We start from the raw sequence: 27,672 nt of genomic DNA, 5'->3' as shown, positions 1-27,672 counted from the left end.
ATTCTGGTCCATTCCAATTGCACATGAACCAGCAGGAACTTGGGAAATTCCACACTAAATTGAGAGAACTGCCTCAGAAATTTGTATGGAGTTACAGAGCCATTCAGAACAGCACAAAAGCTTTTCATACTTGATTACCATATAGGCAGCGTTTCCTAAACAGCAAGGGATGGAGAGGATGCAGCAAGCATGGAGCCCAAGAAAATCAGCTTTGCAAGATCTGTGCTGAATATGTGCGAATTCCCACTTGAGTAGTCTGAGGAGTTGTGGATGGGCTAAGCTGAGGGACTGGTAGAAAGCACTGGTAACATCCCTGCTGTGGGGACAGCTGAGGTTACCCTGAACACTGTGGTTTTTTCAAGAGGAAAGTACTGAACTATTGTTTTCAGAAATAGCACTGTTACTCCAGACAGAGAAACAACCCCCCATTCTAGTGCAATTATTTAGATACAGCACTAATGAATACAGCTGAGACTGCAGCTAGCAGTAATGCCCTGGCTCACAGGAAACACTTGAGCTAAATGCTAAAATCTATTAGGGTATTAGGAGAAGGCTGAGAAACTTTAAATTCCAAAGACTCCTCTAAGCTAAATATGATGCCTATGGATGCAACCAGGACCTGGGGTCTAGTATTTCTGCGATGCCTTTATGTCTAGGGGTTGGGACTGCTTTGGTTTCAGACTCGGTCTTGCTCAGCAGAGAAATGGGATTCCCCAGGCCAGCTAAATCACTTTTCCCACAAAGACCAATTTTGCGAGGAGGAGCAATGGGGGTTTGCAGCTGCTGCATTTTTGTAGCTAACACTGACTCAAAGGAAGCACTACAGGCAGGTGTGTGGTCAGGCTTCCTCCAGTTTTCCTTGCCCAACTGCTCTGTGTTCACCTGGGCTTCTGCACTGTAGGGTGACTTATCAGAGGGTGGAGGTGGAGCTCTTCTTTTCTTTCCTCTGCTGTCATTAGGACTGGTAGTATCTCTTTTTGGGTCCAGATGCGTGTTTTTCTGAACAGTCATCTCATGAGATCCATCAAAGAGTGATGCCCACAGGGCAGATGCAGGCTCTTTCTGCTGGCCAAGAAGGAACTCACCATCGCTCTCTTCAATTTTCCTATGTATGATATCAGCTAAGCCCTCAGGTTTCACTGGAGAATCAATGCCTGTAATTTTAAGGGACAGCAATTAACCCAGATTAAAACACCACCACTGATTTTACTTCTATCTATTTTCTTATTACTACTCCAAATACAAAGCTATCATTGTATTAACTGTCTCATCAAGTCTGAACTACTAAGAGTATTAATGGATGAAATGGAAAATAGTTACATATGCTGTCCAAGAGAAAACTGAGGTGACAGGAGGGAATTATTTTTGTGACAGCTGGCATTGAGGCAGCAGGGTAGGCACTGATATTTCTTTCCAAGTAAAAGAAAAAATAAGGTACTATATGGAAACCTGTATGTATTAGTTATTAAATACATTTTGTTGTATAGTGCTTTGAAAATTTTGTTTCACAGGAGGCCCATGAAAGTCTAACTAAATAGTCCTGTGCTGCCAGCCTGTAGAAAGCGGGACATCTTGGCATATATCATTTTTCTCTATGTGCCTCAGGACTGCCTTGCTCCATTTCTTATTCTTCTTACTGAGTTTTCCATGTGTACTGCAGTAGTGCCAGCCTCAAACAGCAGCAGTACCTGATTTTCAATAGAATCACAGAGCAGTGTAGGTTGGAAAAGGCCTTTAAAGGTCACCAAGTCCAACTGTGAACCCTGCCAAGTCCACCACCAACCCATGTCCCTAAGCACCACATCTGCACCTGCCTTTCAAATACCTCCAAAATGGTGTCCCCACCACTGCAGCCTGTGCCTCTGCTTGATAACCCCTTCTGTGAAGAAATTCTTCCTAATATCCAATCTAAACCTCCCCTGGGGCAACTGGAGGTTGTTTCCTCTTGTCCTATTACTCCTTACTTGAGAAAAGGGACTGAATCCCCCCTGGCTACAATCTCCTTCCACGTACTTGTAGAGAGCCATAAGGTCCCCTCGAGCCTCCTTTTCTTCAGGCTGAACACCCCCAGCTCCCTCAGGCACTCCTCATCTCCTGTGTGCTCCAGAGCCTTTCCCAGCTCCACTGCCCTTCTCTGGACACACTCCAGCCCCTCAGTGTCTTTCTTGTAGTGAGGGGCCCAAAACTGAGCACAGGATTTGAGGTGCCTCACCAGTGCTGGGTACAGGATGCTACAAATACCATATATAACCCAGGAAAAAATGGTGTATTAAGAGTGAAATGGAGTTTGTGTTCTGCTCCTCACTGAAGTACATGTGTATCAGTGGAATTATGCTACCATGTTACCTTTGTAAAGCTTCTGTGTGGTTCATTTACTGCATTTCTGCTCTGCATTCACAGCTTAGATAAAACCTGACTGTTCAGTGCTCTGATGCATGGTAACTCAGTGACCCACATGGCATTTTGAGCATCATCACAGCTCCATCCCAAGCAGCAAGCAGTCAGGCATTTAGAGTTGTACAGTGTTTCTCAGTCAATACTGCATGGGATCCAGTAAAACAAAGTGACCTACTTTTTCTAGTCTGTAAATATTATTTCTGTAACAAAACTATTAAAAAAATCCTGCTGCATACCATTTTTCTCTGCAAAAATACAAGTCCCAGATATGCTCTAGCTAGATTTTCCAAGCATATTTTTCAACATCATTACCAAAGACCAAAAAATTAGGTAAGTTACGCCAGGTAAGCCTTCAAATAGCTGTAAGAATGGCAGATTAATTTCATGCAATTGGTTTGCAAGCTGGACTATTTTACCTTTACATTCCCTGAGCTGTATACTACTCCTACCATGAGTGTTTATTTCTAGTGACAGCTGTTTTGAGTGTGTTCAGGGTAGACTGCAGATTTTTTAGCTCAAGGTATAAAAATGTATTCATTATTTGCACTATTACAAATTCAGATTTAATACTAACTCCTTGGTATGCAGTTATGTTGCTCTTTCATTGTCTGAATTGTCCTTGAAAAACTCAGTATTTCACCACCAACACCAGAAGCCATCTGAATTCAGACAATGTTGTTTCTGTTACTCTGCAACTTGAAAAGGCAAATCCCACTTACTCATATCATGGTAGACGGAGGTCGCTTCCTTTGTCAAGAACAAAGGTGGTTTCCGTGGTGACATAATCTCAATTTTCATAAGTTCCTCACAACAATGCTTCCACTGGCCTGAGAGAGAAAAGAGAACAATGACTGGAACTTAAACACATCAGCCTGGAAAAAAAATGGAAGTTATTAGGTTGTGTCAGGAAACTATCTCCAAAGTAATACTAAACAGTGAGAATTTACTTTTGTTTAGCAGGAATGCTCAGGATGCATTTATATTTTCACCTCTGTATTCATTCTCTTAGCACAAAGGTCATAAGATCCTAGCTGGAATTTATGCATCCCAGCATTACTATTACACTATGATGGCTAAAGATCATAATTTGCCTTCAAATCCCCAAACAGTATAAATCCAAGGGGGAAAAAAAGAAAAAAATTTAAGGTTTGGGAAGCTTCATCAAGTTATCAGGAACAGCCTCCAATATCCTGCAAGCCAGATGTTATACAGCAATGTTACAATGTCATGGCAAAGGAACATTCTGTTTTTAATAGAGGATATCATGCCTTTTATCCTTTAGCAGACAAGGAAACCTCTTTTTCTATTAATAGATTTTGACCTTAAGGAAAACAAGACACAGTAAAATTACTTTGTTCATACCAATCATTCCAAGTTTTCTGAGCACATTAATTTTAAGAGAATTTTAGAACCAGGGAAGAAAAAAGGCATTTAAATGCCAAGTGACCCATTTTTTTTCTGAATCCAAAGAAAATGTCTCAAAAAATCTGTGGGTAGTATTCTATCTATAATGAATAAGAAGTAGATATTTTACCCTACTCTACAGATAATTTAAAGAGGATGCCCTAGTTTTTGCCTGGTGTGCTTCTTTAATTGATAGTGCTTTTTCTTACTGTAAATCAAAGTTAGAAATGACTGGAAATACAACTATGACTCTGAGTTTCTACAACCTCAATTCAATTATTTGATTGGTGTTGTCTCTGACTAAAGACTGATATTTCATTAATTGACCTGGTTTTGTTTTCTGACCTGATAAAAATGCCTATCAGGAAGCAAGTCTACTTTGTCAATGGCAGCATAAAATCTGACAGTCTCTACTCTCAGTAAATCTGCGAGTCAAGCAGAAAGCAGAGAAAAAAGACACAGGCAAATGAATCTATGTAGTTTTTATAATAAAGATTTGGTGATAAACAAGGAGCGCAATACACAACTTCAACAATATTTCACACCAATAAATGAGTTCCTCTGCCATGTAAGATCAGGGTTGTTCCAGAGGTTTGCCAAAGGATCAGGGTAACCCTTTAACACCTGTTACAAAGGCTGAGGTGCAGCTTTTACCAGGTCCAGGTAAGCAGTGTGTATTTGCCCAGCTGGATGGACTGTGGCTGGGTGAGCATACTCCCATGTGATGAGGGCTACCAAAACCTTTGAACTACACAGAATTAAGCAATCCCTGTTATAACAAGTAGTAATTTAATTCATCCATAACACTGCTGAGCAAGGAAACCGCAAGTTTACTTGTGAGTGCTTCCAAGAGCTGGCTGAATCCACATCCTAGCCAAGGCCCCACACGATTCCAGCATCCTCACTGCTTATCACTAAGGCTTCCATACTAAGGTTTTGCGCTTGCAGGATCTCACCAAACTAGCACACCACTGGTTGGATGCCCAGGCAGAGGTGGACTCCTCCCACTACAGTGGGAAGAGGAAGAGATGGTGAGAATTTATCAGTCTTTAAAAACATTATCAAGAACACTGCTAAGAGAACAAGGTTTTTTGAGATTGATGGACTTACTCTGCCTCTGATTTCCTGCAAGAACACATGGACTTTGGTTTAGTCAAATATTTGCCTTGCAACGACTTAGACCACCACCCAGTATTATCCCAGAGAACATATTTCTTTTCATTCCTGCAAACAAAGGCTTGTGAGGCAATTGCAATTCGAATTGCTCAAAGATCCCTTTGATGTTACATAATGCCCCATTCGGAGGGCACACTGCCAGCACTGCCTGCTTACTTACTCAGATCATAAAAGTGCTGCCAGAAAGCCTCCATCCACTGATGAAGTTCATCCCTACTGTCAGTAGCAAAACGTTGTGTCACACCCTCTCCAGACACGGGGTTGATAACAGAGAAGTTATTGGCTCTTCTCTTGGAGTCCTTATCCACAGCTCGAATCCTGGTTTCCTAGGAACAACAAACTGTGCTAATGACTTATTGCTTCACACTGCCATCAACTTAGGGCCAATGACAGTGTAAGGAAGGTAGAATTTGCCTTTTTGTCTACTTCAGATTAATACCTAATTGAAAAAGAAGAGCCAGCGCCAGGAACTGATTATAAAATTATTTTATCATAAAACTGTTAAAATGGCATAAAACATGAAAAATAAGGGAATAAAGCACAATTATCACAGTTCAGTCTGAATTACAGAATGTACTGTAATTCTGTGTTCCCCCTCTCTCTACCTTCACCAGCTCATCTCATACTGCTCACTCTTCTCCACAGCAGTTTAGTGAATAATCTACAATAACAGCAAGCAGCTCCTTTTTTCCAAACAATTCAGATGGACAACCACATTATTACAGCCACCATTTACACCTCCTACTGCACTTCTGTGGGCCATTGCTTACCCACTGAATTGTAAACTTGTATCCTTTTAATGTTCATCTCAGCGCATCAGGCCATTCAGGGTAATACAACAGTGAAGAGAAAATTAAAAAGAAACTTACCTAGGCCATCTTTAAAGGGGCATTTGTAGCAGTAACCCACACAGTTCTACTAGAATAAGATTTTGCTCTAATAGAAATAAAACTATTTCCCATTTTAAAATAGACATTTTAGTTTTAACTTAATTAGGAAAAGCTACATAGAAATAATTAAATGTGTGTATATATCCAAGAAGTATAACACAAGTCTAAAAAATCTCTTCAGGTAGAGTTAGAAAAGCTCTCAGATTACACAGCAGCACTGTTAAGATTTTTCCTTCTGTTCAGGGACATAGTTCAATTGCTCTAGACTAGATCCAGTGGTATTTTCACAGTATTTACTTTCTTTGTTATAGCATTACTACAATTTAAAAAAAAAACCACTTATCCCTAACTCAGTGATTTTTGTGTGTGTGTAAAATGCTAAAAGCTTTAAGTTTAGCTAAAACACAACTAAAAGAATTCCAGAAGGTAACTGGTCAACATTGCTGCTCATCACAACATGATAAGCAAATTATAACAATTAACATCACTTTATTTGTAGAAGTAAAGTAGAAGCCCTGGGAATATCTTTGCACATGCAACTTGAGCTGACTGAACAGGCAGCAGCCCATTACAGCACTGTTCCTCAGAGAATTTCTGGCACACCCAGGAGAGCAGAGTAGTGAGTTTTGGTGCCAGGGCAGCAGGCAGCCCCCTGCAGCCAGCCCTGGCACCCAGCAGGACATGAGGACACCTAACACACAGCAGGAGCCTGCACTGCCCCCCTGCCATCCCGGGGCACTCCTGGCATGGGCAGTGCCCAGGATTTGAAGGAAGCCTCACTCACAGCTGGGGCTGTGTTCAAACATCTCCTGTCTGGATGGACAGGGAACCTGACCACAAAGGTGGCTCCTCAAAATCAGGGAGGACAGAACAACCAGTTCCCTTCTACGCAACTCAAGCAAATGTCAAACATCTGCTAAAGACATTAAACATACACCTACAGAAATTAAGTTTACGCATGGGATCCCATGGGAATAAGCCTAGTTCCGATACTCAGAAAAACAAAAGTTACTCTACAGACCATTCCCCAGATTTTAAATGCATTGCTGAAGTAACCATTTGAAATACCAACAACTGCTTGTAGCATATCTGATGGATATGTTCATTTAAATTCTTCTATCTAAAAATAGGAGATGAAGTAATTCATCCATCAGTGCTCTATATCCCATTAACTCAGGTAACCATAGATACCAGCAAAAAATGAAATCAAATAGATTAACATTTGACAGGTAAGAACTTCAAGCATACCATACACACAAGTTTATTTAATGATGTTTGCTGCAGGTTTTATCCCACAGCTGTGGTATTATTCAAAGGAGATGAATCCTCAAACAACAGTCTCTATCTGATGCTTGAATATTTCAGCAGTCAGACGAGATGCCATTGCAGCAATGGGCTGATGCATTTGTCAGGCTTGGGTGAATTACACGACATGCCCAGTTCCACTTCATAAAAGCAAAACCCAAACCAACAAAAAGCTATTAAAAACAAAACAAAACAAGCAGAAAAACCACCCCAAAAAACACAACAAAAAGTGTTTTAATTTACCATGTTGTAATAATATCTTTCCCAGTCTTATAAAAAAACTGAACCAAATCTGCTGTAGCAATTGGAAAGAGCAGAACAATCAGTGGATGGCAACAGGAAAACAATTGAATCTTGAACTCAAGTGACTCTTCTGGGGAGGCTGAAGCCAGTTTTATATTCTTTATGCAAAAGACTGTTTCTTTGAAGATGGGGAAAGACTAAAAGGGAAAAATATATGGTATTTGTAAATACCAACCTTACTCTATATTTCTGCCCACAAATAAAATCTCTTTGCCTGATAGTACCTCTCTGGAAAGTTTATATTTTAAGCTAAGAAGAAGACACAGAGAGAACTTTTTTACTGCTGAAGTACAACATTTTCCTGATAAGCCATTCCTGACACACCGAGAAGCACTGGTTATAAAGACCATTTTAAGACATCAGAACAAATTACAGCTCTTAAAAATATTGAATAACGTAGAGACCAAGTTCTGTGTATCTATTTTAAGGTTAAACAAATCAAATGACATATAACAAACTCTCTTCATGTTTTTAGTACAAAAAAATAAACCAAACTGAAATTCAGTACAACACTGAAAGCAAGTATAACCTCTACAGGCATTGGTTTCTGTTGTAATATTAATAATGTCCATGATTTTTTTTTTTTAGGCAAGCAAGATAAAAATGGTTACATTTCAAATTATGGCTTTCAAACACATTAATGCAGAAGATCAAATTCAGTCTATCAGCTAATGTTTTGTCCCTTCCTTGTTTTGTGAGCTTGCACTAATGTGACATCCTCATGGCCACTGGCCGGTCAGTACAACGTGTGAGTATGACATGGATAAGCAATATTAGGATCTCTGTGCCATTGTTCTTGGGAGCAATGCAGCAGCTGAAAACATGGAAAAGGAGATAGCAATACATGACCAGCAAGCATTTTGTGAAGCAATAATGAGCCAATAAAGCAGCTTTCAAACTGCTGAGTTTAAGCATGTGTGGTACAAGGATCTGGGTGTTCTACCTGCTTCCCCGGCCTGCATCCACAACCTCTCTTAAGCAACTGCAAGACTAAACTGAGTAATGGGATATGAGATACCAGACATTTGGAGGTACTTAACTAGTCTGTGCTTTTCCAATACATTTTCACAGCTATGAAGGCTTTTCCTAAGCCAACCAGTGGGACAAAGTCCTTACTATAGAGAATACAGATATTTTCAGGGCTTATCTCATTTCCCTGTGCTGGAGTTCCCCAACACACACTGTGAATATTACTCATGTTGCTGGCTCCCTAAAAGCTCACATGGTCCAGAACTGACACCCATATTCCTCTGCTCCAGCCCAAGGATGAACTCCCTGCTTCACTAGAAATATGGATGGTTCCCCTGAAGTTACACTGCTGCAATTATCACCACATTTTCCAACAAAGTCCTGTACCTGACCTAGGCAGAACAGCTGTACCGCCAATGATTGTCATTCAAGGTAATTGATTTTGTGTCTCTGCTCCTGCTGCACTGATCAGCAGTGTTCCCATGGCCCTGAGCCTGCAAACCCTCACTCCTCACCCTGCTCCCCTCAGCCATCAGCAGGGGCACAGAGAGAGCCCCGGGACAAAGCCTGCATGGGCAAAATATGCCAGGAAGGAAATCGTGGGACTACAGCAATTTGAAGCAAGATCCCAGAATCCCTCAAGCTTCAGGCACCCATGGCACAAAAAAAGTTTTATAATCTATGAACCAAACACAGTAGATTATGTATTCCAAACACTCAGCAACTAACATGAACTGCTGGAACATGGACCAGTTTACTAAGTTATCACACGTAGGCAAGGTCTTTATTTTTCATTTCAAATTAAAGAAAACTTGAAAAAAATCAGGAACTGGCCTATAAAGGATATTTCTTCAAATTGGATTCCAGTAAATTTTCTTTGCTACAGAAAATATCATTTCTCTTTTCCTACTTAGTTGTGCAATATAATATGTTATAATCACATTTAGCTGGAACAATAACAGTAGCACTTGCATAATAGGAACTGCAGAACCATTCTTGCTCAACAGCAGTAGCAGTGAAGTCATCTAAAGTTGAAGTAATGACTTTGCTGGTCTTAATGGCTTCTTCAAGTCTCAATTCAAAGGGAATTGGAAATACAGCTATTGGTGTGAACATTTTCCAGAGAATTTCTCATAAATCCAGATGATTTCATTACTTCTCAGAAAGTATCTTTAAATTACATGTAAAGGATCAACTTCACATTACAAATGAAAATGCCACATATGCAACCCAAAGAGATTTTAGTTAGAATGTCTAGAGTTGATGTTCAGTCTCAACTTTCACTTTGAAATTGCTGTGTGAAATTTCTTTAACAACATGTAGCAGACAAGCCCATACGATTAGTCTGCTTCCATTTAATCCGTAAGAGACATTTCGTAACAAGGGAATCAGAAAACATCTGCAGGCATTAAATTATTTTCAAGAGAAACTGTTTAAGTAGTAAAGAATCCAAATATGTTTCCAATAGCATTTTCTTTTTTTTTTTTTTTTTTTTTATTTCCATTGAAGAAGGAAATTCTCACAGTCATTCTCCAGCAGCCTGATATTTTTGTAAAATGGTGTAAGATACATAAATCATGTACCTCTTACATGTTAGCTTTAAGGATACCCTGCAAACATAAGGACAATCTCTCAGCAAAGGCTTATCAAGCTGGATTTTAGGTTCTAGGTGCATAGGTTACTTGAAGGAGCAAAATATCTTAGTACAATATGGTTATTTTAAAAGGAAAAGCAAAATCAGGATTTAGACTAAAACAGAGAACACCAAGGAAAGACATGAGGCAGCATAATAGATAATTTTAAAAAATATTCCTGTCATGTTTTAGAATTATTTAGTCATTCTATAATTTACAAAAGTTTACCATTTCTTAACTGATACTGTGAACAGCTGGAAAACAGATTTGTGGCAGAGGCTGACTTAGTGAAATTGAAAGTGACTGAAGAAGTAAACCTACTTAAATATATATCACAGTATAAATATTTATTTAATGTAATGGTATGAACAGTTGGAAGAAAAAATAGCACTAGAAAAACAGGTAATTTTATTTAAGGAATCAATTTAAATCTTAGCAATTAAAAAAAACCATCCTAACACAAACAGGTCACATTGTTACAATCCATTTAAATGTGTGGGCTCCACAGCAGTCTCACTCTGAACAAGAATGCAGTCACCTCTCCCAGGAACACTCAAGGCACCTAGAGCTGATTCTGCTGCTGTAAGAATCATTCTTTGTCACCCCTTGCCCCCCCATGTCCCCAGCCAGGGCTGAGCCCTGTGCTTGCACCGCCCAGGCGTTTGTGCAGCCATGTAATGAGTGGGGTAAGAGAATTGGTGAAAGGCAAACAGGGTGGGGGCCAAGGCTCCTGCTGCCCCCAGCTGCCCTGCCTGGAGCCCCCAGCACTGCCCCAGGCCTGCCTGGCACTGCAGGGCAGCAGCAGAACCCAGAGCAGCCTGTGCTTAACACAGCTCCCAAATGGGTCTGTTCCCTTATGTGAGATGAACTCAGCCATAGTACTGCAAACAGCATTTAACTCCTCTGCCCATCCTTATGGGGTATTAACCCTTGGTGCCTGCACCAAAACCAGTTGTTGAAAGCATCTGTTCTCTTTAATGCTTGCCATTCTAGAAGGTCCTTCCAATAACATTGGAAGTTACTGTTTTTATTTACATGTTGCTGGTTTTTTATTTACTTTCCTAATTTAAATATTACTTCAGGTTAATTACAGTTTCTTTGGCCAAATAGTAAGCAATTACATTTTAAACTCAGGTTTTTCAATCAGGGCATGAACAACAGCAATAATATCATCCTAGAGAACAGCGTTTCCAAAGTTATTATGTTCTGGACAAAACCAGCATTAAGAAAAGCAGCTTATTTTAAGGCACTAAAATATTTTGAAAAATTTTCCATTTCTCCTTCTAATTAAGACTGTGGCCAAATAACGTGTAACAACAAAAAAGCTTTTGTTGGAATTAACCTTGCTGAGGACAAAAGTCTACCAAAGCATTGCTAGGGGACTGTAAGCAATACATTTCCAAGGGCTGTCTTACAGAACTGTGATATAAAAGGTTATTACTTTTCCTATAGAAAAACACCCTCCTTTTTGCCTCTGTGCTAACCAGTCTAATGCAATAGAAGGAATTTACATCCACAGCTAAGGAATGTTATGTTCCTGCTGGGGGACTGCAAATTTCACTGAAGTACATCCCACCCTCATTCTACCTATAAAGCACTCTGCATACCAGCAGCTTAGAGCCCAAATAACTGCACATATTTCTTAAACTAAAAAGAATGCCCCCCCAAATAATAAATTTTAACCACCCCCCAAAAAAAATCCACAAAACAAACAAAAAAATCCCCATACAACCAATTTTACCTTGTTGATGGAAACTGTCAATGCTGGCTTCACTTTAGCCTCAATTTCTTCAGGTGAGTAATAACAAAGGAGTTTGCCACCTCTCAGTACACAATACAGCCTCCTCCAGCTTGTCAGATCCCCTACCATTTGCTAGGGGGAAGAAGTAGTCAGAAAATGCCAAACATAAACCTAAAACACAACCATATTGCAAGGTGCACACATATCACCCTGAGTGATCAGAACTTGGCCACACCAAATTAATTCCTACAACAAAGACTTTCTGTTACAGAACATTTCAATCATTGATTTCTGAAATGTTAGCAGTACTTTAAATGTCTTCTGGTGTTTTACAGTTTTCACAGACTTGCCATATGACACTAATAGTACAGAATCTGCTGGTTCACACAGAATGAAATCTAGATCTGGTGTCTAGTGTAAAAAAAGAAAGCACCTTTATTAGCTACAGCAATTGACCAATAATAGAAATAAAAAAGAGTATTTCACTTTGGAAATACACAGTACATTCAACAAATGTCAAGCAAAGACATTTGTCTAGAATTTCCACTTCCTCTAATGAATTTTCTCAACAGCTTTCATAAAACCATAACAGTTTCACAACCAGTTTAAAGCCTGTAATTCAGCACTCCTGACAAATGACCCAGACCCTCTGGCTCTCCACTATCACCTTCTCATTTGCCTAGTTGTGCAACAAACCAAAACAGAGAAGTAAAGCAAGTTCACATGAATCATTTCTGAAGGGATGAGTTTAAATATGGCTCTGTTCACCAGCCTGATTCACCAGGCTGGGACAGAACTCTCACGGCAACACAACAAGGGGTATGTACAAGGACGAGAGCCACAGGATCACTAGGACTGATGCCATCGAGTACCACTGCAAACCAACTCTGAAACAAGAGTTTTACTCGATCTTTACCAACAGCCTACATCATTCGTGCCAAGGAAACATTGATTTCTCCGTGCTCAGCCACCGAAGGCACCTTTGTGAATGTAGCTGTGAGAGTTTCCCCCTTGCTCTAGGCAGAACAGGAAAAGAACAACAGTTCTCCATACACCACTTCAGGTAAAAGCAAATGTTCTAACAACTGACTCTTAGCGACAGCTTTTAACAGCCCAGGATGCAAACACAAGCAAGGTCTCCTTACCTGCTGATTGAGAAATCCTGCCATCATATCCCTGGCCATGCAGGAGGGCTGGACAACTAAACGGCAGCACATGTTCCCATACAGGGGCAGCCAAAAAGAGGATTCCTCTGGGGGAAAGAAAAAGGCAAAAGACAGACAAACACTCAGGTCTGAAAAATTGCCCTGAACATATAGTTTAGCTTTCTACATCTGTTTTTACATTAAGATCCGGAGCGTAAATAAGCATATTTTCATATTTTAAGGAATGAGATTTAATCCTGTGGGGTTAGATTAAAACTGATTTTTAGTCTTCAGGAAGTGTTTTTAATTGAAAAAATTAGTAAATTCCAAAATAATTTCAAGTAAAAATGGCAATATTGCTCTGCAAAACAGAGTTGTTTTTACATAAAATGTAGCTCATTTCGGAGCTAGAAACTCTTTGAAAGGTAAGTCCCAGAGCCCATCCCATTGTGGCACACAGCTACATTTATACATGAGCACTTTGCTTCAGGTTGTTTCAATAAGGCTTCAATAAAGAATTTGTATCTACTTTTGCCTTCAGCACTAGAGGAGCATTTAGGGTTCCAAAGAGTTCCTCATGAATTGGAATCACTCAGCTCCACTGTGCAATAGGCTCTCTCTTCTGTAATTAGAAGTAGGTAATACAATGTTCCACTAATGTGACTCTGTCTTTGGTCAAGGTTTAGAAATGCTTGTAGTGAACCAAAATATCAAGGTATGTCCTTCCTCACCAGATTAAATTATGTAAATTAATGTCAGAAAAAGGAACTTCAAGAAGAAAGATATAAAGTACTAATAAAGAAAGGATTACAAATATGGAAGGTACTCAGAATTATTCATCCAACACTTCAAGAAAACATTGCCCCATAATTTTTCAGATCTGTATTTATTCAGAATTACTGAAATGCAAAGAAGGAAATTCCCTCTGAGGTCAAGTTTACCCAGTAAATGATTTAAATTCCCAGAAGCAACAGCGAGAGTCCCATGCCTTGAGTTAACAATTGGAGGATTGCTTATGGGAGGGCCTATCCTTGCAGGAAATAATGGACAAAGTACCACAAAGTGAAAATACCACCATCAGCTGCAGCATAATCAGTCCCCCACAGTGTCAGCATCCAGGCTGGCTGCTCCCAACTCGTGCTGCCCCCAAGCTGAAGGACAGCAGCCAGCACAGACTGCAAGCACACACACACTTACATCCTGTGTTAAATCTGGGCCTCAAACAATCTCGCCAAAATGAAGCAATTTTTCTTCTTTCCTTCTGACTACAGAGAAACAAGCTGTTCTTCATTCTGATACCCTTCCTTGATTGTGAGGAAGGGGAAATAATTTGTATATAACTCCAACTCACATAAGACGGAGATGCAAATGACAGAAGAAACTCCCAAAAGAATTAAATTTTCATCTGGACTTGAAATTTCACTCAACTTATAGTTTATTCAGCTGTGTACAGATGCCTGGTTTAGAGCCGTTAAATATTTTATTAAAGTTGTTCTATATTGAGTATCAAGAAAAATAATCTCTTTAAGCTCTTTAGTTTACAAGACTTTAATGCAAAATGTTACTGGTTTTTTATTTCCTTAAATTGATACCATATGTACTTACCATTTCCTGTAATGGTAAGGTTGTGGGTCCTGAAATTGTCCTCAGCACTTTCCAGCCCCAGAGTGGTGTATGCCAGCAAACTGTACTTTGCTCCACTAAATGTGAAAGAAAAGACACGTTTAGGACATTTCTGCTTCATGTTGCTCAGGCAGTAATTAAAGGGAGTCTAGACACGCCTGAGAGACCACATTTGGGTACAAGGAAACAGAATGGTGCAGGGCAGGACCTGTCAGTGACCACAGATGGACATCTCCAACCTCTTCCCACACAGCTCCTGCGTCTCTTCCTTGCAAACGCTGTTCCACAGTCTGTCCCTGTCCTTCCTAGATCCCTATCTCCTGCCCCCCTGTGTGTACCTCCAGTTCCAGGCCAGTGCCATCATTCATTACAACCCTGTCTGCTGCCTCCTCTCTGGTTCCTGCTGGCCAGGGGACTTCTCATGCGGTCCCTGCATACAGCTGGGCTTGTGCTTGCCAAAGAGGCAGCAGCAGCCAAACACATACAGGCTGTGCTATCCAAACCCTCTGCACCCTCTGCATGCTCAAAGCACCTCTCTCCTCTAGGCAGACACCAAGTAATTTTCAATAAGAGTTTTACAGCTCTTCCTATGCCTAAAGCAATTCGATTTGGTAATAGGTTCAAAAATTCCTAAAGTTAATAGAACAACTGATGACAAACTTTATCTGAAAATACAGGTTAAAAATTAAAAGGCATTATAATGTTTCTCCATGTTGCTCTGCTCTTTGCTTTGCCTATGCAGACTACACTTTATAAACCAGTTGTTTATGTGTGTATTTTTAACATGATCCAATAGATTGATTTTTCACAGGGAGAAATGTATACAGAAATCCTATGGTCAGTTTTGTGGCAGAAAGGATTTCTTTTCACTTATTGGAATTAGAGGTTTCAGAATCTTTTATCTTAGTTTTGTATTTTGCCTAGGGGAAAAAAGTATCACTCTTACAATTCAGTACGGCGCAATGGTGGAATGCAGCTCTTGGAATAAACTGGTATAAATTTAGTACATTTAACCTTTTCTCTAAAATACTCATTGGACCAAGTAACAGATTTATAGTCCAGCAGTGCAGTAGGAATTCCACCTGGTTAATGGCAGTTAGGACAAAGTTCACAAGAAAACAAACCCCTCCAAATCATGGACTACTCTCCTTGACAGGATCTAGCACAAGATCCTTAAAATATCTTCAGTAGAACATGAGAAAGCTTAGTGGTGTAAAAGCTGAGAAGACACCATTGAACTAAGATCATCAAGAACAGTTTTCCATCTTAGTATTGCTCAAATTTTATTTTTCATACTAGCACGTTGGGAACACAGAGTTTTCAGACCTTTGGCTGTGCAGATAAATAAAGAGAGTGTCTACCTAACCCTAAGGACAGAGGAGGAGGAAAAGTAGGAAGTTTGTTAGAGGGGAGGTGTGTTACATATTTGTCTCCAGGGAACAAAGAGAAAATTAAATACAATATAACATCCTGGGTGAAAAACCACTGCTATGAAGCACTTCAAGAGGAAACTCTGAACAAAAACCCATCGGCATTTGTATATATTCCCTGCTAAACTGTTCCTTAACAAAAGATTCTCCACTGATTATGTTTGACCAAGCAGCTGAGCAATGCATTACCATTCTATTTAAAGTGTACCAAAAAGTTCAGTTTCTTCTCACAGATAAAACTGCTGTGCTGATTCTAAAGTTACTTTTTTTTTTCTAAAGCATGACTAATTACCACAACAACGTTGCCAAAAAAAATAGCTACTTCACTTTTAAAATATGCTCCACAGTAACATTTTCATTCTAAAATACAAGTCATTCCTTTTAGGCAGCTGCAATATAATTTAGGAAAGTTTTATCTACAGATATTTTTCATATTTAACTGGCTAATCAGGATTGTTGACTGTGTTTTTCCTTTGCATTTCAGAGAATTAGCTAACTGCCTTAAATGGCAGTTTCTTTTTATAACAAAGAATAATCTGCCTGCTGCATCTCATTCAGTACTTTGCATATCTGTAGTATTTTTCCATGTAACAACTTCATTTAAAAACACCCAAGCAGCTCATCTCCACAACATGCCTGTGGCAAAGGCTCATTGTTAAATCTGTTTACTGATCAAGAGACAGAGGCACCGAAGTTTCCACACGGACCTGGGTGTGGGAAGGTGTAACTGTAACACTCTATCAACGTATGTTAATTAAGACATCTTCAATTCCAGATTTTTTTCCTGAATATTAAACCCAATGTTAGAAATCCCAATCTTAGTTCATTCATTCAATGCGAGCGAAGGAGTGAGTGGAAGACTTGTGAGGTTAAAAAAAAAAATAAATTCAATATGCTCAATATTCAATCAAATCTTAAATAAGAGAGGGTAAAACCAAATATAACCTTCAGGTGCTGACAAGAACCCAACCATAAAAGTGAGGCCACCAGATTAGACTGTGTACTTCCAGCTAAATATCACTGGGGATTTGCCAAATCAAACACAGGACAGGGAAGCTGCTGCACCTTCAGCCCAGTGGAGGACAAAACATCAAACAACAACCAGTGCCTGCACAGGCCAGTTCTGCAAACCAGTAAACAGCACTTGAGGGACACTCTCCAGTGATTTATCCAAAGAGCAACCTGGTTACACTGCAATTTAATAGCCAAACTGCACTAAAATTTTTTTTCTTCTATGAAAATGTAAAAAAAAAAAATAGGTTAGAATTGAAAACCTAAGCAGGCAAAAACTGTATAGAAACTAATCGAGGGATAATTAAGAGAGAATATCATTATACTTCAAATTAACTAACTTAAGCAACCAATCAAGCCCTTTGTCACTAAGCTTTTTCAAGAAGTTCCAAGTCTGACAGTTTCCTCACTAACCAGAGAGATTTCTAAGCCAAGAAGTTTGAAACAGAGGGATCACAGAGTTTTTGGGAAATGGAGAATTTCACTCATGTGTGCATTGGAAAGAAAAAGGCTTGTACAAATGAAATCTACAGAGAAAAGGTGTTCGCATAATATAGAAAGTTCACTTTTTTGTTGCAGTTTAATTTCCCCTGCTGGACTGGTAAAACTCTCTGGGAATACTTGAAAGATCTCTTGTAATCTTGCAGTCTCTTCCCTTTTATAAGGGCTACATACCAAGGTCTAACTAATATAAATCCTCGGGGGAACCTATAAAAAAAATTGACAACTTATTTTCTGCCTATAATAACCCATTTCTTTCCAAACAACTATTTTAATCACCCAGCAATGCCATCATTTAACACTTCATTGTTCATTTAATTGTGTTAAGAAAGTAATAGCCACTGTGAGATGGTTATCTACAGTAGAAACAACAAACTTCCAAGATGGAGGGAAGGAAAATTCAATTGAGAAACCAAAAGCAAAACCCAGGGGAGGAGGCAGCTGTTTAAATTGCCTACTGGTGCTTTTTCCTGAAAAGACAGGCAATCTATACTGGAGCAGAGAAGTCAGTGGTTATATCAGATTCAAACTGTGTCTAATGATAGTGTCTCATGGCTCCACTGAAGCACAGCCACCTGACATGATGCACATTGAAAAATGCATTGTCATTAGGTGGAATCCACTGGAAAGTCAGTGATAAAATTTGTTTTGCTCTGTGGATAAGATGTCTTGGATGTCTATTTTTGAGTCAAACAGAAAAATCAGTTTACAGTTATATCAGTTTAACAAAGATAGAATATGCTTGAATGTTTCCTTTTAAAATCCCAGCAAATAAATATATGAAACTAGACTAAGACTAAACACCTAGCAAGAATTAAGCATTGATTCTTTACTGTCAGCTGCAAAAAAAAGGAATTACTTGAAAAAATTTCTTTCCAAAAAATAAAAATAAATTAAACAAACCAATGCTATTAATACCTGCAAATTCAGTATTTGGCCTGTTTAAATCCCAATGAAATTGAAGTAGCTGGAAAATATTAGTAGGCAGTTAATTTTAAAAGGAAACAGGTAAATTATTGGGAAAAGCACTTATGCCTATGAACACTGAAAACCAGTAAGTAATTTTAAAATGTCCTGTGTTAAAGTCAATTCAGAAATCTCCTGCTAAGTAGCCTGTAACCATAAAGTGCCTTTGCAGTGCAGAGTTTTACTGAAAAGCTGGCAAGTGGAATTAGGGAAGAGGGCACAGGAGTGGGTTCTCCTGCCTACATACACACCTTTTCCTATTTCACACAACTTGGAACTTTTACACATATCTACCTGTCAAGTATGAGCAACACTGGCTAGGTGCAAAAATAGTGTGGGGGAGGAAGCAAACAGGGAAGGGGGAAGGAGAAGAGGTACATGGACAGAGAGTCACACACAGACTGTACAAGCTCAACTTCCTCTAGAGATCAAACTAAAAATATTACGGAGTTTGCAAAGAACAATGGTTTTACCAGCTGGCTGGCTGTGGAGCACACAGATAAAGGCTGCTTGTGTGTTTCAAGATCAGAATCAGGCCCCAAGGCTCAGCGACATGGTTGGAATTCACACCTACTTTCTCATTTCCTATTTAAAATGTAATTTTTTTTCACTTGGGCAAGTAGAGAAAAAAAGTTTCTTGGCAGTTTGCTAAAAATTTACCATTATATTTGGCCTATTTCTATTTTAAAAGCTATAAAACCAGAACATCAATATATGTGGCTTACTGGATGACTGGGTCAGCAGGCAAAAGGGGTTCAATGTTGTCTTCTTCCAGTGCAGCTTTGAGTTTCTTCCCTGTAGCTTTGCTGAGGGATGTTTTAAGTTTCTTTGCCAGTTTCTTAGGAGTGTTTGTTATATATAAAGACTCCTCTGTACAGCAGCTATACACTTCAACCTTCACCTGGAAATCGGGGCTTGCTTCATCACTGAAGTGGGGGAGGAGAAAATTTCAGAGCATTTGTTAACAAACTGTGTGTGGAGCCAAGGAATGCTGCTGCTACTTTATAGATTAAATAAGATATTTCTAATCAAGGCAAGCAATGCCAGAACATTCAGGCACAGAAATACATTAATATGGAATTAAGGACTAGAGTACACAGTAGTAACTTAGTACTGGGGTCATGAGATGGATAATTGCAGCATAAACAATTACAAACAGGAGAGTCAACATTTAGGTTAAAAATGGAAAAAAACACCCACGTTATGGACATACACAGGCAAGACATTCAAACACACTTAAATCTGCCCTCTACTGTTACACACAAATCACATGATTGAAAACCTCTCCCTGCCTATGGTCCTAAGTCAGACTGAACTGTTTAAAAGATAGCTTAGCTGCACCCCATCCCCTTCAAATTACTGAAAAAAAATACTATCTAATAAAATCTGTCATTTACAACTTAACTACCTACTGCTGCATCCTCTGGCCCACAACCTTTCTCAGTTTTCAGTTTTACTGATTCTCTTGCTCTCAAGCTTAGTCATCAAGCCAGAAGCCTAACCTCATCTTTCAGATACAAATCATGTCATTACACACATGCCATAATGAAATCATTCCAAAAGCTTTTATATCAAGTCTTTTTATGCCATGTGGGATACAAGGCAAGTTAGGGTGCCTTTTCTGCTTTTGTTGCAGCGCTTCACTGAAAATTATAATGGTTAAGTCTCTTAATTTTAAGAAACAGATTTAAATCTTTATCCCCACTCTTAACTTGAATGGGTGTTTAAGAGAGTTTAAAATTTGATCTAAACTCAGTTTTCAGGATCTTGATTTAAAGATTTTGGTAGTTCTAGTTTTTCAGTCTTCCTCAGAAAACAGACTCTAAATTGTTGATAGAAAAGGCAGGGAGTGGAGTCAAGCTCAGGTAGGTGTAACAGACATGAGGTGTTACATGAGGAAAGAGACTGTAAGCTGCTGGACAGATAACATTTACACCTATAATCTCATAATGCTTTCAGGTTTTAGCAATAATTTAATGCTGTCCTTGAGATGTAAGTATATCTCTTTATATAAAGAAAAATGCTTCTTTTTTCAGGCAAAAAAGAAAAGAAGTACAGATCAACTGGCACATCTCCAAACAGCATAATTATGTACACAAAAACCAGCCTTCCAGAGATGGGGATCCTCCACCCACTAAAATGAACAGAGCCTCTACTGATTCCTTTGCCCACAGCAAAACCTAGTGGACCTCAGCCAATCTTATTCATAATCACATCCACCTGCAAAAGAAAACAGCAATATTTGTGCTTCATTCAACAGAAGTAAATGATACTCACAATATGGTTACATTTTCAAAACAGATATCTGTTATTGCTTCATCCACAAGAGTCACCTCAGTATCAAAAACCTCAGCTCCCATTCTGAACAAACAAAACACTGCGTAGCGCTGTGATTCTGGAGAGAGTCACAGAGAGCTTTCATCAGCCACAGTGCATGTCACAGTACTAAACACTGCCAGTAAACAAAACTATCCAAAATGGTCATTCAGACCTCTAAGGAATTGCCCTCAAATTCTTCCCACCCCAAATTTTCATCATAGGATTTTATGATAATTGACCTGTATAGGTAGAACAACATACACAAAAGGGAAAAAAATGCCTCTGTTAGGAGGGAAAAAAATCGAGTAATCAGGTATAGTGTCTGCTAGCAACTTCAATTTTTTTTAGTAAAATTGACTTTACACAAAAAAATAACATTTGATCTAAAGTCTGTATCATTTTATGAATGTGCTACAGAGGATTAGGCTATTTTGCCATGCTTTGCATCTCTGACCCTATTGAAAATCAAAGTGAAATCAATGCCAGGTGACAGCTGGAACAGATTTAGGATTAATCTCCATGACACAGCAAAATGCATGTACTTGAAGGCTATCCAATAATACCCTCAACACCAACAGTCAAGTTTCATTTAAATTTCTCATTGGAAACAGCCTCCAAGATACTCTCTCAAGTGCAGACAAGACATAGAACAATGTGTGTAATCAGAAGTTTCTCAGTTAACCATTTAATACAACATTCTTCTGTTGCTTCCTCTGGAATTCTTCCTCAGGTGGACTCTTTAGAGTAGGGTTTAAACACGGAACCACAGGACTTTGAACTAACTCAGCTAGCTACAACCAACAACTTCAAATTACAATCATTTACACAACAAAGAGTAAAATATAGATCTAATGAAAGGTCAGAAAAGGGGTTGAAATGAGTATGAACTTCCTCATTCAGTTTGAATTTACAGGCATAAGCAATTGCTTATCAGAGTAATTAATTACATCTTACATACTTTCTTTTTTGCTGAAGTGGTCAGAGCCTTTCCACATTAATGGTATTCGAATATCTGAAGGAGGAAAAAAGAAGGAAGGGAGATTAAGTTATAGTCAATATTGTAGATCTGTGATCAAAACAAATTATAAAAAGTGTGTTGTTTCTTTTTCTGATGTTCTGGTGGTAACAGGGCCTTCCACCCAAAGAACAGCATAACTATTCCAAGATTATTATCCACATCAAAAGAAAATGGAATAATTAGTTCAACTTGAAGCGTCATTCCTGTTTAGAAATTATGCTGGAATAAAGAATATTTTAAGTCTCATTTGAAAGTACCTGAAATAACATTTCAGAGAAGCTGTGTAACATAGTTCTGAGAGGTATTCTCAGAGCCCATTATTATGCATAGATGTAAACCAAAATCCTGCTTGCCTGGTGCTGAAAACCACTCATGCCACTGCAAGAGGAAAACTTTCCTGTTTTAATGAAAAGACTGGGATACTTATACTGCAAACACTTCAGTCTTGTGTTGCTAACCACAGAGAAAATACCACTTGTAATCACATTCCCAGGGAGAATTGTCTTAGTCAGCATAAAAAGAGTTTAGAAATCTTTTTTCTTTTAACACAAAAATATCCTTCTACTTCAGAACCACAGTAGAGAGGCAATTACAAAGTCACTATTTTAAATCATGCCTGTCATTTTAATATTAGGAAAGTATTTTTTTTCACTAAATTCAACATAGTACTAAGAGACATTTTCCTCCAGCTTAGAGGACTCAGGTGAAGACATAATGTTTTTTATTAGTCCCCTGTTAAAAAACAAATGCTGTGAGGGCTTTATAAATCCAAGCCTGATTTCTGAAGTACAAGGGTGCTGTTTAAAAGTATGTGCAATATATTAAGTGACACATGATGGCAGCAGTGAACAGCATGAACTCAGTTGTCTTGTGACAAAAATCTTCAGTATTGTTATAAAGAAGCATTGCTGACTCCAGTGTTGTCTTCATATGAGAATGATGGAAAAATCCACATTCATTATGCTAAGATGCAAAATGGTGCCAGTATTTTGGCATCAGATTGTCATCTATTCCTACAGGGGTTTACACACAAAACTTCTTAAGTGAAATCACATATAGTCACTCTGTCTCAGAAGATAACTGAAAAATTCAAATTTCAGTTAATTTTTATTATGAGACATCTTATTATAAAAGCTATTTCAATACTGAAACTTTCAAATTCATCTATTTTTAAGTGTTCATGAAAACGAATAAACTGTCAAGTGAACTACCAGCATACAGCTTTAGACTTCTAACTTCCTAAAACTCAATACATCACCATGATCTGAAACTGCCTTTCACTTCTAAAGATGCGTTTGCATAGCAAGCATTTCTAAAAATAGGGGGTTTTACACAAAGAGAAATAGTTTCATGAAAATCATTACAGAAGTCTCTCTTAAACTTTTAGAAGATATATATATATTCATCTTTGTCAGAGACAAAGCATAGAAAGTTTCTTTCCTAAAATACAAAGGTCTCAAATCTACATTCATATGTGAAAACAGTTACAAATAAAAGCTTTCTCTATCTTCGATCATAGCAAACTCTGAATGACAATTTTAATGTGCTCGATAGACCTTGTTAGCAATTACAGCACTAGATTAAGGATTACTTCTGTATGCCACTTTCAATATCTTGCTGGCTGAAAAATTTACACCTTGGTCAGAAAATCATCAGGGCACAGACAATCAATCCTGGAAGAAGTTTAACATGATACTTGTAAATCAGCTTTCAATTCATTCTTGGACTGAAAGAGCTGTCATTTATCAAAAACAAAGATCAATTTTCACACACCTTAATTTCAGTTACCATTAGCTGTAAATCTGTGCGGATGCAAACTGGATACATTCAAATACTACAATTAATCAAATTTAAACTCAATGATTCCTTTATAAAATTACTTTAAATTATGATAATGCTTTTTCATCAACATTTGATGTATTGTCTTCTGACAAAAAATCGATTGGTACAATAACATAAATTACATAATTTATTCAAAAATATGGGGGATAAGTAAAAATGATGGAAGTGTGAAAAACTGTGGATTAAGGAATGCACTTCCCACACAGTATCTGACATAGCTGCTTTCTGTAGGAGCATATTCCTCAGTAGTCCTGCACAGTTCTTCCCAAACTTCTGCAGTTGGTCACGATTGCCCTACTTTTTTGGTAATCATCATCTGGCATGCACTAACTATATGACACACTAATAAATTTATAAGTGAATGGGTTGCTGAGGGTAGAAAATCAGGAGGTGACCTATAGAAAGAACAAATCAGCAGAGGCCAAGAACAACATTTAGGCTTTTCTGCTGTAAACTGGACCTGGCCAGGCTGCCTGACACCAGTATCTGAAGAGGGGCGAGGCATGGCAGCAGCCAGCATGCCCAGGCTGGACTGCACAGAGAGGCAGTTTGTGCTTCCTCCTCTTCTCCTTGATCTCTGCCACACTTCTGAGGACATAAGCTCCAGTTTTGAGAGCCACTGTGTTGGTAACAGTGCAGAATCATTACCAGACAGCACCAAATACAAAGTGGTGTCTTTCACCCGCTATGGTCTTATTCCATCAAAAGAAATGAGCTAAACCTTTCATATCCTGAGCAAGTTTTCCATACTAAAAAACAGAGTTCTTAAAAAATTCTGATTTTCTAAAGAAAGCAGAAGCGTATTATATGACCCTAAGGTTTTCACTGCAGATAGCTCTCCAAAATTGAAGAAAGGTGCAACCACAGCACAGATAGGCAAACAGATGCTTTCATCCAACTACCATAAGGAGGAAAGACAGATACACATTCTGCAAACAGCTGTGCTGGCAAAAAACATTATTGAACCATGTGCTCATCACTCTTCTCCTACTAGGAGTTACCTTGCTTAAAGATATACCAAAATATGCAGAATTAACTGAAACAGCTTCAGTAGTAAGCTGTTCTACACTATTTTATTCTTAATGAAGCAGGTCAGGGAGCACAAACAGATGTGTTGGCAAAGCTGGCAGGACAGCCACAGGACTGCTGAATGTAGTAACATCCACTACTGTCACAGGCAAACAAAACAATAAATCCATAGTGCTGAAGTTTGAGCACAGGCTAGAAAACAGCCCACTTGGAATGGCTGTTAAATGTTGTTACTAGCTTGCTTTGAAGCCATACCACTACACCTTTGCTGTAGTAATGTAATCTACATTGCCTAAATAACATTTGCATACTAGTTACGATTCTGCTCTCAATTGTTAGACATGTCCTGTACCATCACTTCAAAGTCTGCCGTTGTGGGGAGAAAAAAAGTTTTCAGCTCATTCACTTATTTAGCTTTGAAATGCATTCAGTGTTTAGTGGCAAACAGAAAAGAAGTATTTCCCTCTGCGGAATGCCCTGTGAGTAAAATGGAAATAGAGGGTAGGATCTTCAAAAGCCTATGTGTAACTTAAGCACAAGTCCCCGTGCAGCATTAGAGGGTTGATGCCTCTGAACCACATTTACACTTTAAAAATACAATCTTTTCTGTATACTTTGTATTACAAGTCACTGTCCAGCTAATTAGCTTCTACAATTAAGTGACTACCCGGCCTCTTACCTGATATAGCAACCCTTGCTCTGCATGCCGTCCGGTCTTTTGTCCCATTTTCTGAAAATCTCCAAAAAAGAAGAAAAGAAAAAAATATTTGAGATCTGTGCATTTAGATATCTAAAATTCAACCCTTTAAACACTAAGAAGTGTCAGGATTTTCATATTATAGCTCATTTCAAATGCCTTTCTTTAAAGTTAATGATGGTATCTCTGGTTTAAGATGAGAGTCATTAATTTCTTAAGCATAATCTGGAAGGCAGGTACACCACCATTTTTTAAAATTCCCTAGAAGACTTTACTCCAAAGTAAAGTCATACACACATCTTCCTTGTCTTTTCCAGCTGCAACAGGATCTAATACATTATCAATTTTTGACTTCTGTATGTGTCAATGAGGATGCAACTTAATTTATTAGTTCTATTATTGTTTAAAGAATTGCTTCCTCCTCTATTAATAAAATGAAAATTTCTAGCTGCTGGCAGTATCATGGCTTCCAGAGGCAGTTAGAATATCTTCAGAACTCACAGATGACAGATCCTAGAATTTTCTCTCTCTGGAATGATTAAGCCTTAAACAAATTCCAGTCTGAAGCAAATATCAAAAGAAGAAGAACTCCAAATGGACAATCAACTACCAAAGATATCATTTAAATGATAGAGAAATAACTCTGTAGCATGCATCTCTTCTAATGACCTCCACAGACACGTCAAGTACCCCTGAAGACAGAAATTCCAGCAATGCATGGCAGTCACAAATCAAGTACACAATACAACTGTTCAGATACATCTCCAAATGTCCCTGCCCTATTCTGGACATGTGCCACCACCATTCTGTGCTCACTGACAAAGATAAGGAGTTGAATAAATCAGCACATATACACACTTGATATTATTCCATCACTAAAAACATAAATAAAAGATGAGTCACTACAAAACTCCTTATTTTGTTAGGAAAAAGCAATACAAATGCAATAATTAAAGGATATCACATGTATTATATGCCAGCTTCAGAATAGTGGGCAGAAAACTCTGCTCTTTCCTCCAACGTATTTCTCCTATATGGGAACACTTCTGAAACTGAAAAGTAGTGGAACTGCTCCTACAGATACAATTAACTGGAGCCAAGCATGTACTCACAGAGTTTCTACACCAAACTGCAATATAATATTTGAATAAATTACTAACCTGAGAGCAACAGTGTCTCTGCACCACAATTCTCAGCATTGCACCCCAAATAAATTCTATTTAGACCAAATTTTTTTAACATTATTCAAATAAAAGACACATACTTTAGCTCCTTCAAGAGTTATAAGGTGAGAATATTTTCAGCTACTTTTCTTCCCATTGAGCGTTACATTTATCACTTCACTGTAGTTAGCATAAACGGCCAGCAGAGGGTACCAATCACCCGTGATGAGGCCATTATTAAAGGACCCCTGACAACCAAAGAAAGAATGAAAAATACAAATAGCTGTGTTCTGTCTTGGATAGCTTTGCTTTGTCCCATCAGACTTGGCTAGGTACCTTTTTGTATGCTAAGGGCAATCAAGAAAATATGTCCATTGTGTTACTTGATACTAAATTAATGTCAAAAATAAAATCTACCCAGGAAAATATGACTTGTATTCAATTTTCTAAAGCAAAGAGAAGATAATGGAATTATTTTATAATGTAATGCTTTAAGGCAGAAGTAATTTATGTTTAGGAGATACGGAAGGATTTAAATCCACATTCCTAGACAGAATGCTAAGAATTCATGTAAGTAAATGCCTGCTTCATGCTGCTCCCTGTGAATTTGAGCTGTTACTCACTGCTCCTCAGTGCTGCCCGGCCTGGGCTCCTCCCTGGGGCCCTGCAGCTGTGCCCTGTAGGCCCGGATGCGAGCATTGCAGACCAGCAGGTTCTTCACAGCGTGCAGGAGCTGCTCCCTCTGCGTGCTCACTGCCAGCAGCCTGCAGATCCCTTCCCGCATGCGGAGCTCAAAGTTGATCTTCTCTTGCGTGTCACATTCCTACACATGCAAAAAAACCAAAGGATTAAACTAAAAATTAACTAAGAGTACTCTCAATTTTTGCATCCTCTGCAGCTGGGATAGAGAACCCTAGGTTTTAATTCTGCACAGCAATTGCAATGGTTACTGAATGCAGAATGGTGGTTCTCTCTTCAGGAACAAATGAGTAAAACATGGGACAAAACAGATTTACTATATCCATTATACATGCAAATTCCAATCCAAGATTAACTCACTGTACCATCTGAAAGTTACTAAAATTTTATGTGCCTCCATGTGTCATTCA

General features: G+C 38.6%; 1 protein-coding gene across 6 annotated transcripts in view; it reads right to left on the bottom strand.

Moving 5' to 3' along the window:
- Positions 1–440: 440 nt before the first annotated feature.
- The window catches only part of RTKN2 (rhotekin 2), a 171,985-nt gene continuing 144,753 nt past the window's right edge, over positions 441–27,672 (bottom strand). For 5 of the 6 annotated variants that reach the window (XM_030950906.1, XM_030950907.1, XM_030950909.1 and 2 more), the window contains 11 exons: positions 27,187–27,386; positions 25,383–25,441; positions 21,773–21,826; positions 20,773–20,890; positions 19,221–19,421; positions 14,570–14,664; positions 12,965–13,071; positions 11,820–11,951; positions 5,138–5,303; positions 3,117–3,224; positions 441–1,154 (listed from right to left, as the gene is read on the bottom strand). In XM_030950906.1, the coding sequence (XP_030806766.1) occupies positions 601–1,154; positions 3,117–3,224; positions 5,138–5,303; positions 11,820–11,951; positions 12,965–13,071; positions 14,570–14,664; positions 19,221–19,421; positions 20,773–20,890; positions 21,773–21,826; positions 25,383–25,441; positions 27,187–27,347 (1,755 nt within the window). In that variant the 5' untranslated portion in view covers positions 27,348–27,386 and the 3' untranslated portion in view covers positions 441–600. The remainder of the gene's footprint in view (positions 1,155–3,116; positions 3,225–5,137; positions 5,304–11,819; positions 11,952–12,964; positions 13,072–14,569; positions 14,665–19,220; positions 19,422–20,772; positions 20,891–21,772; positions 21,827–25,382; positions 25,442–27,186; positions 27,387–27,672) is intronic. The other variant, XM_030950911.1, reaches the window with a different exon arrangement.

Source organism: Camarhynchus parvulus, chromosome 6 (assembly GCF_901933205.1).
Source record: "Camarhynchus parvulus chromosome 6, STF_HiC, whole genome shotgun sequence".
Classification (NCBI taxonomy): Eukaryota; Metazoa; Chordata; class Aves; order Passeriformes; family Thraupidae; genus Camarhynchus; species Camarhynchus parvulus.
Note: the sequence above shows the minus strand (reverse complement) of the source record. Positions and strands in the feature narration are given on the sequence as shown.